The sequence below is a fragment of the Cydia fagiglandana genome, chromosome 21 (genome assembly GCF_963556715.1).
Source record: "Cydia fagiglandana chromosome 21, ilCydFagi1.1, whole genome shotgun sequence".
NCBI classification, from domain to species: domain Eukaryota; kingdom Metazoa; phylum Arthropoda; class Insecta; order Lepidoptera; family Tortricidae; genus Cydia; species Cydia fagiglandana.
This window is the reverse complement of record NC_085952.1, coordinates 8,775,048-8,785,578: the sequence shown is the minus strand read 5'-3', so window position 1 is coordinate 8,785,578 and position 10,531 is coordinate 8,775,048. Positions and strand designations below refer to the sequence as shown.

Genomic DNA, 10,531 nt, shown 5'->3' with positions numbered 1-10,531 from the left:
TGACAAATGTAATTTTGATTGTATATATTATTATATTTATTTAATAGATCTGAGGAGTTAATCAGGATGTGAATATATCTATTATCAGACTGTTATAATAAAACCTATCGGAACAATCGAAGGCTAAGGCCATCTGAACCTAACCTAACCGAGTTGGGTAAGTTGGTTTTGCCCTGATCCATTTAATACGCTCGCTTTATAAAATTATGCTAATTCATTTTATGACAGTTAAAGTTATAGTTAATAATGTTATGCATATTTAAATTATGCGTAGTCATTATTATGCGCAATAAGTGTTATGCTTTTTTATTATTATGCCTGTTCAATGTTATGAACAATTATTTTATGCCAAATCTGTTATGCGAATTCATATTATGACAATTAATGTTAGGCGTATTAAGGGGCACCCTCTTAACTTAAATAAAAGTCAGCATTAAAGTAGGTACTCACTATGTCGGCGGATAAAAACATATTTTTACCCCTTTAACGTACTCAAAATAGCAAAAGTATATATTTAAAGGTACTCACAAAAAAAACCCGAATCAAATTGATTTAAGGACCAACTTAGTATGGAAAACTGACTATGGCCTTTTGTCATTATAATTCTAGTTATGGGAAAAAATTTGTATTTTGTGTTCAAATTTATGTTAATTCCAACCCTTATTGCATTTGTATTTTGACTAGGTTAAAAAAATGTTTAACCCTTCTTTTCCAGCCAACCATGGGGTCCAACATCAAAGCCTCAACCCTGCTCCTGATCTTCGTGACCTTCTCCACCGTGGCTGCGCAGACTTTCCAGTACTCTCGGGGCTGGACCAACGGGAAGCGGGCGCAGAAGAGGGACGAGGGAAACCTGGCAGGGAATCTGGAGAAGATTCTGAGCCCGTGCCAGATAAGCAAGCTGAAATATGTGCTGGAAGGAAAGCCAGCGAGTGAGCGAGTAAGTTTTTAGACAGAACATTCCTTCACCTTCCTTCTTACCCTAGTCACTTACTGCTAAAAGTCCTCAAGTACTCCCAAGGTTGTTCTAATGGTAAGAAGGCTCCAAAGAGGGACGAGGGAAACCTGGCAGAGTACTTGGAGTAGATCCTGAGCTTGTGATAGATGGATAGCCACCGAGTGACCGAGTAGGTTTTTGTACAAAAGATTCCTTCATCTTCCTTCTTGACCTAGTCACCTTACTGCTAAAAGTCCTCAAGTACTCCCAGGGTTAATTTAATGGTAAGAGGTCTCATGTCAAGAGGGACGAGGGAAACCAGCCAGGGAATTTGGAGATCCTAAGCTCGTGACAATTGAGCAAGGTGAAGTAGGTGCTGGAAGGAAAGTCAGCGAGTGAGCGAGTAACTTTATAGACTTTAGAAAATTGGTTGTTTCTCACACCATAACAGCACTGCATGCAGTACTGGTTTTCTCATAAGTCAAGAGAAAACCAGTACTGCATGCTCTCGTCTTCCTTTATATGTATCCAAAATTCTCATATTGCTATTTGTCTACAGGGTGGAAAAATAAGTCGGGCCCTGGAAGGAAACTACCTTAAATCCTTAAGCTGGCTCATTTTACTTAAAGGAGACATTCCTTTATTTCTAAAAAGAAACAAAACTGCATTCAAAGATTTTCTAAAACTCGCTTGTCTAGCCCGGGACTCAAACCGACTAAAAATTCCAAAAAATAAAAACTCACAATTTTATTCTACTAGTCGATACTGTTAATGTTAATGATAACATTTCTCCAAGAAACATTAGGTCTTACACTCGTCTGTCGTACAAAATATCCAAAAAATCTAATATTTATATTGGTAGAGAATGCCTTATGGCATTAAGTCCGCCTTTTGTACTATAAGTAAGGTATATAGGTTTCTTTTGTGCAATAAAGATTAAATAAATAAATAAATATTTAGTACTTAAGATTTTTTTAGACAAGCCAAATTGAAGAAAAAAATAAAATTCTTTGAATGCAGTTTTGTTTCTATTAAAAAATAAAGGAATGTCTCCTTTAAGTAAAATGAGCCAGCATAAGGATTTAAGGTAGTTTCCCTGCAGGGCCCGACTTATCTTTCCACCCTGTATATTAAATTGTCTTTCACCTGTTAGTGTTTGATCCTTTCACATTTTATCAAAGGTTATTAGGTGGAAGAGAACCCTTTTAGGGATAAGTTCGCCTTTGTTCATAACATTTTTATTTTTGTATGTCCGTTTTATGTAAACCTGTTTATGTGCAATCATGTGACATACATACATAACAAAGTGGTTGTTTCTCACTCCGTGACGTAACGCGCTCCGATTGGCGTTTGCAGTCTTGTGATATTGGGCATTGTTTTATTATATTTTCATTATTTTTACCCGACTACGGCAACGCAAAAGGAGGGTTATGATTTTGACCGGTATGTATGTGGGTATGTATGTATGTATGTTCATTTGTTCCCTCAGAACTCCTAAAGTACGCATTATAATTTGACAAACGATATGTCATTCGAATCGTCTTAAGCGTCCGCTGGTTATAGGCTATATGACGTCACAAAAAAATGAATACGGCGCCCTCTAGAGGTCATAAAGTCACGAACCAAAAAAATAAAAATAAGTAATGATGACGTGTTGTATATCATTTGAAAGAGCTCAATTAGCACATTTCAAATATATACATATTGTTAGCTTTTGCACCCGGCTTTGCTTACATGAACCCGATAAAACATTAATTTATCGGGTAGGTAATTCGAACTACGAATCTACAAGCGCTCTGGATTCTATCCGCGTATTAGCCGATTAAGGCGATACAAGAAGGTTTTTGACAAAATAAATTTGTTTGGCCACTATAAACATGGTGTTTTTTAATGATCTGCAATATTTTATTAAGTGAATAGGTATAGAAGTCCAGATCAGCCAAAATGTAGGAAACAGCCCCACAAGAGACGTACGAGGCACGCTGTACGTACGAAGCTCGCTGTAGGCGTTGCAAAGCGGGGCGCCTTCGGCGCCCTCATACTATAAGAGTCGGGCGTAGCCCGACGTACGGGGTACGCTGTACGCATTCTAAAGCCGGGCGCCGAAGGCGCCCTTCAAGAAGCAGGTGGTGGTGGTCTATATAGACTTCAAAAAAGCTTTTGATACTTTGGGGCACCACCAGCTGCTTCAAGCTATGGAGGAGTGTGGCGTCGCGGGTCCGTTGAGCAGGTGGCTGCGCGCATACCTTACGGACAGAACCCTCCAGACGGTCGTTGACGGCGTGTGCGGCGCGCCTGCGCACGTCGAGTGCGGCGTGCCGACCGGCTCCGTGTTCGGTCCCGTCGGCTATATTATGCATGTCAATAGTATGTGTAATGTGGTCCAAAACTGTCACATATATATGTACGCGGACGACACTTGTCTACTGTATGCGGATAAAGACTTGTCGGTTATAGAAAATAAAATACAAGAGGATTTTACCAACATCATTAAATGGGCACATGACAATGGAATTGTTATCAACATAAATAAAACCAAATGTATGCACGTGCGATCCCCGTACAGTAGACAAGTTAACCGACCGCCACGCATAGTTGGCCACACGTATGAGTGCCTGCACAGTGGGCCGCAGCATTGTGAATGTGACAGCATCGAGGTTGTATCAGAGTATAGATATTTGGGCTTATTAATAGATTACAATTTTTCTTGGAGAAATCATATCAATAAATTATGTGACAAATTAAGAATAGTACTAGTAAAACTTCACCAGTTAAAATATGTATTGGATAGGGCCACGATGTTTACATTATATTATGCACTGGCAGATTCTCTGTTTTCTTATGGACTGGCATGCTATGGTAGGACTTTCAAAACTTATTTGGACAAGATTAAATCATTACAGATACGCTTTATGAAACTATTAGTGGACAAAAAAACTAAGAATCGCTGTAAAAAAAGTGATTATGAGGAATTATTTGTGGAATGCCGTATGTTGCCAGTCCATGAGGAAGTAGGGATGTTGCTGGCATTAGAGCAGTTCAATAAAGATGAATTTAAAATCTATATAAATCACGCTAGGTTCACGAGAACAATCAGTAAAAAAATGTTAGAGGTTCCGTCATGTGGAAAAAATTATTATGGAAAAAGAAGTAGGAAGTACTTGATCCCAAAATTGTATAATGAAATACCGTATGAAATAAGGGAATGTAAATCAGCTAGGATGTTTAAAGGTAAAATGAAAAGGTTTTTATTAAACAAAATTAAGTTAAAGTTACCAGCATAAGCAATAAGATGTACCTAAATAAGTTAACAATTAATTAGGCAATTAGCTAAGTCTACCCATCTATGTTTAAGGGAGTTCCCTCTGCCAACAAACTGCCCTGCAGTTTGGCAGAAGAAAAACATCTTTAAAATAGGGTTTATTTCACCTGAATAAATGATTTATTTATTTATTTATTTTATTTTTTATTTCATAATAAAAGAGTCGGACGTAGCCCGAGTACGAGACACGCTGTACGCTTTCCAAAGCCTTTGGCACCCTCATACTAAAGGGTCGGGCGCAGCCCGATGTACGAGGCTCGCTGTACGCGTTCCAAAGCCGGGAGCCTTCGGCGCCCTCATACCAAAAGAGTCGGGTGTAGCCCGACGTACGCGTTCCAAAGCCGGGCGCCGAAGGCGACCTCATACTGAAAGAGTCGGGCGTAGCCCGACGTACGCGTTCCAAAGACGCCTTTATACCAAAGGAGTCGGGCGTAGCCCGATATATGCGGCACTCTTCATGCATTTCTGTACTGCGGACGCCCTCGCAAAAGTAATATCAAGTGACTTCAAATAGTTAGCAACGAAATCATGACCCCAAAATTAATTTACTATTTTTTTAAATATATTTACAGAGATTCAGAGGATAGCCGTGGTCGTATGCCACTTTACCTTAAAGTTTATAATCGTGGCATACGACCACGGCGATCCTCTGAATATCTGTCAATATATTTAAAAAAATAGTAAATAATATTACGTTGTATTTTTTATTTAAAAAAATGGTAACATTTATAATATTTCCTGTTCGATAATTTTTAGATAATAATTCTATCTTGTTTCATACTTTTTAGAGCGCGATTTGCAGTAGTCGGGTTTTAGTTTTTGAACTTATTTTTTAATCAATTTGTTTAGCATATTTACAATCACGAAATATTATTTTCAGCATTCTAATATTCGATATACCTACATAAATTAATCTATGTAGGTATTAAAATTGAGTTTGGGTTCATATTATTCCTGGCATGTGTTACAAAGACGAAAATAGTTTGATCAAGTAGAACTGACGTCACTATACGCACTTACGAATTTTTATTTTTTTAACAACGTCCAATAATAATGTCCCATTCTCACGTCTCACGTATGTAAGACGTAAGCAAACGAGGAAAACTATAAAAAATATAAAAAGTAGTTGCCTAACAGGGCGAACTGTCACACGTGTCAATTTTAAACAATGTCGGTATTTACGAGTATAACACCTGACCCGATGGAATCATGTTGAGAATAATGTACCTACAGTTAGAACAAAGTCTGCAGCTATTTTGATAGTCCACGCAGTGCAAGTGTTATTTTAAACGTCAAACGTCTATGAAATTATGAATTATAAATAACATTTGCACGGCGTGGGGTATCAAAATCGCTACATACTTTTCTTGGTCTAAGTCTATCTATATTATACCTCTAGTCGCCAAAGGGCACCAAAAAAGGTTTTATCATTGTATTCATCTTTTTAGAAACAAATAAGAATTAAACTTGTCTTGATCCAGATCAAATTCATAACCTATTAGCACAATAAGAATTTGCCTGCGTGTTATCCTTGTGCACATCAAAACCACCGCCAAGTTCAGAATGAATTATCAACATCCCTAGTTAAAATGAAGCTACAAGAATCAAATAGAAGTATAGTTTGGCAAGTCATTTCTGTCAGTAGAAAAAAGCGGCAAATTTAAAAAAATATGACGCGAAGGGTTGTCCTCCCATAAAAAAATTGAATTTCGCTTCTTTTTAACTGACAAAATATGACATCCCACGGGGAAAAGTACCTTATGGCGGTTGGCGCTTATGCTATTATTAACGCCGCTCCAATACTAATGCGGTGTTATGCGACGTAACCGCCAGCCGCCATAAGGTACCTTTTCCCGTGGAACGCCACAAATGGGTTTTCCAGAGTAGAGTATGTTTGTTTTTCTAAAATGTTATTATTTCTCGCAGCTACTCCTCCCGTGTGACTACCCTGAAGACGACGAAGCCCCCAAACGCTACAAGAACGAACGCCAAGACCCCCTGTTTGATAGCTTTCTTTGAAGATCCAACACAGAAAATTACAGACGACAGCTAAGATAATGTTAATTTTTATAAGCTCAGGATTAGTTAATTCGTCGGTCGCGAAAAATCTAGTGTACCTGTCGTATTTTTAACCTGCCTGCCTGTGTTTTTTTTTTTTTGTTTTTTTACTGCTATGGTATCATCTCAAATACATGTACCTACCCTTGCAATGGAATGATGTATAGTAATTGAACTACATATATTATAATGTTTGGGATAATATTTTTTATAAATAATCACTTTACCCTGCAGTGCAGCCCTGTCTAAGGCGCTTTATGTGAAATATGATATTCGATGTTTTTGTATTAAAAAACGTGTACAAAGAAATTCACTTATATCTTCAAATTGTCTATAACATTATGATTATAGATGATCAAGCAAATCTTGTCAGTAGAAAAAGGCGGCAAATTTAAAAAATGTAGGCGCAAAGGGTTATCGTCCTATAGGAAATTTGAAATTCGCTCCTTTTTCTACTGACAAGATTTGCTTCACCAGCTATATTATGTATAATATTATTATGTATTATTAAACATTGTAACAGCTGACATAACTTTATCAAGAACGATAAAAATGGCTTATAAGTTATAAGGCATCACTCGCTTGGCTTGTACACTACCGTGTCCCTAAGATCTCAAATTTTATATGTAAAATATTAATATTTGTACCTATTTATAAGATTTTATAGCATCCCATGTAGGGCTGGATATGTGGATGCTATTTATATTTAATAGACCTAAGAAAAATAAAATTGTTGTGTTGTTATTTTGTTAAAATACAAATATTTTACTGGATGTCATTGTAATTAAAAGAAAATTAAAAAGAGATAATTATAATGAAAATTAATGTAGGTAAATATATATTTTAAAAGTGTTGACAACAATACATATTTCACAATAAAATATGTGTTAATACTGTGGTATTTTTTTTAATCCTACTATTAACGAATTTCCTCTTTTTTTCCTTTCATTAATGAAAATGTAAAAAAAAAGTAGGTAATTCTTAAAAAATATTTTGACAGACTAAAACTAGGCACTAAACCCTACTAATATTACAAATGCGAAAGTAATAACTCTGTCTGTCAGTTAATTACCTCTTCACGCACAATTGAACTGGGCTACTACCGCGAAAATCGAAATTCGCAAATTGCGGGCATCTTTCTCTGTCACTCTAATTACGCCTTCATTGGAGTAGGTACCTAAAAGAGAAAGATCCCCGCTAATAGCAAATTTCGGTTTTCGCGGTAGCCCCTCGATTCAGATGAAGTTCTAAACCAGCGGTCGGCAACCTTTTAGCAGCCAAGGGCCACATAGCAGTTAACGAAGTGGACGCGGGCCGCACTTTGTTAATATTTATGTCTTTATCAGACATTGTCATTTGTAAATATTACATACAAAGTAGTCAGGGAGGCTCGCGGGCCGCAAGTGAGAGGTTCGCGGGCCGCTGGTTGCCGACCGCTGTTCTAAACTGATCAGTATAGAGATATCATAACATATACTAATCTATGAGAGATATTTTGAGGCCCGGGAAGGCCCATTTCACACAAACGAAGTCGTGGGCAGAATCTAGTAAGTAATTCGTATTATTTTTAGAGAGTCAGTGGTAAATAACTTTACATTGTGGCACTGAAATATGAAACCTAGGTCTATGCATTGTGGTGATCTGTATGGATGGTTATGAATGTTTGTTGGTTAACACCAGTTGATTTGTATTCCTGGATGTTTCATTTTTATGGCGATTAATAACATGCTCGGCAGACAGACACGAACTTAAGAATAGACACAAATTTTAATAATAGCGCCATCTATCCAACAAATGGTAAAATATAATGTCGCCTACCATACTATAGAATCAGTAGGGTTTAAAATGTTCCCTTCTCTACTATGGTTCAAAGCGCTACTGCTACTCGACAACAGAGGGCGCAGATATCAAGGCTTGAGTTTAGTTTTTTGCACTACTGAAAGATGGCAGTGTATGCAAGTATATTCTAATTAATGCTTTAAGTTTTATTCCGGTACTACTATTATTTTATGCTGTGACCGGATGCTATTTTATTGAAAACGTATTATATCCACACTTGTGTTTATTTAGTACGGCTGAAAAGCAAATTATTTTTGTTCCTACGGATAGGTATATGACACAGTCCAACCAGGCAAATAATTTTAATTGCTTGTTTTTATTATTCTTAACTAACAGAAAATAGCCTGTTACCTATTAGCTAATTTAAGTACCATCAACATTATGCACAAACTATTAATTCCCACAGTTGTAAACTCTCAACCCCTTAATGTTGACCAAATGTACCGAAACTAAGACCGGTACAAACACTGAGCGAAATTGCTCCAACAGTCTTAAACGAGGATCGCGAACGACCCGAGACTCAGCATCGTTTAGTAACTTTGCTCGGGTTCTGCTCGTATCAAATTAACTTGTTAGGGATGGGGCGTTGTCGTTTAGAACGATATCGATATACTTACCTATATTTTAATGTTATTCTCTTTTAAATTTTTTCAATCTAACAACTGATTACTGTTATTTATTTAAGTACATTTCTTTAACGCGGTGAACCAAGAGAGGTTTAACATTTCCAGAATCCAGACACACCAACCACCTTTAGTAATATTAATATGACAATTTTTACTTCAATGTACAAGAAATAAAATAATTTTAATTGTTCTTGATTCAGTTTTTTTGATGTTAGTTTAAATTCAAAGAATTATTGTAGAGGTAAGTAGTTTTTGTGAAATAGCTTCTTTATTGGGACCGGGTCTTGAATTTATTACCAATTTTGTAGGGGTTGACGAAAAGGACCATAGGCAACTTTGTATGGAGCCTTGCCCCAAAACCAACAGAGTTGAGAGTTAGGTCATTAGATAGGTATTTCTCTGTACTTCATTTCGTTCTATGGGCACCAAGCGAAATTCCATTGCAGAACTGAGATATTGGTATTTTAGCCAAAATGTCGTCACCCTTATTACCTAGGCAATAGGGTCCAAGTAAGTAAATTAATTGCTGCAGGGTAGATGTTCGCGCACCGCCGGGTATTTTTCTATTGCCTAGGTAATAAGGGTGACGACATTTTGACTAAAATACCAGTATCTCTGTTCTGCAATGGAATTCCGCTTGGTGCCCATAGAACGAAATGAAGTACAGAGAAATACAATTTTGACGCATAGTCCTTTCGTATGTTAAACGAAATACCCTTATAAAAATCATAATATATATGTCGCAGTAAGATAGATATAGCCGTTATATAGTTATAACCCTAGGGATATAATTATATGACGTAACATAGTTATACGAAAGCGATTCATTACTTTCTACTAGGTATATAACTATAATACGGCTTTAGTTTAGTGATATAGTTATATTACTGGATTAAGTTTAGTGAAATAATTGTAAGTAGGAGTGCAGCGGTGCGGCGGAGGTATAGTTATATCCCTAGGGATATAGTTATATGCCGTATAGTACGTAACTACGTATTATAATCATATTCCTAGTAAGATAGTAATTGTAGGTATTAGGAGTGCGGCAGTGCGGCGGAGGTTTAGTTATATCCCTAGGGATATAGTTATATGCCGTATTATAATCATATTCCTAGTAAGATAACTATTATATATATTTTCATGCTGCTATTTTTAAGGGTTTATGAGGCATTGCGATCGATTCACGAAAGCTGGCGCGAGATTTGACAGAATTTCAATGAAAATAGCTGTCACTCTGTAGAAATCTCGCGCCAGCTTTCGTGAATCGACCTGTACTTTTACGTAATATTGCTAAAAAGTATTATACGGCATATAACTATATCCCTAGGGATATAACTATACCTCCGCCGCACTGCTGCACTCCTACCTAATACAATTATTTCACTAAACTCAATCCAGTAATATAACTATATCACTAAACTTAATCCAGTAATATAACTATATCACTAAACTAAAGCCGTATTATAGTTATATACCTAGTAAGATAGTAATGAATCGCTTTCATATAACTATGTTACGTCATATAATTATATCCCTAGAGTTATAACTATATAACGGCTTTATCTATCTTACTGCGACATATACATATATTATTTAAGATAAGTAGATTTAGATAACTAATATTACATTATTTTGAGTAATAAATACTAGGTTCAACTTTGTAGGTAAGTATGTACCTAATGCATTAATTATAGAGGTCAGTATTTACATAAACGTATTTTGTATACAGGGTGAATCATAAGTCGTGAA

General features: G+C 36.5%; 1 protein-coding gene across 1 annotated transcript; it reads left to right on the top strand.

Moving 5' to 3' along the window:
- Positions 1–719: 719 nt before the first annotated feature.
- On the top strand, positions 720–7,062 carry LOC134675318 (pro-corazonin-like). Its single transcript, XM_063533524.1, has 2 exons — positions 720–940; positions 6,186–7,062. Exons 1-2 carry the CDS (start codon positions 722–724, stop codon positions 6,276–6,278), a joined length of 312 nt encoding a protein of 103 aa, XP_063389594.1. The 5' UTR covers positions 720–721; the 3' UTR covers positions 6,279–7,062.
- The last annotated feature ends 3,469 nt before the right edge of the window (positions 7,063–10,531 follow it).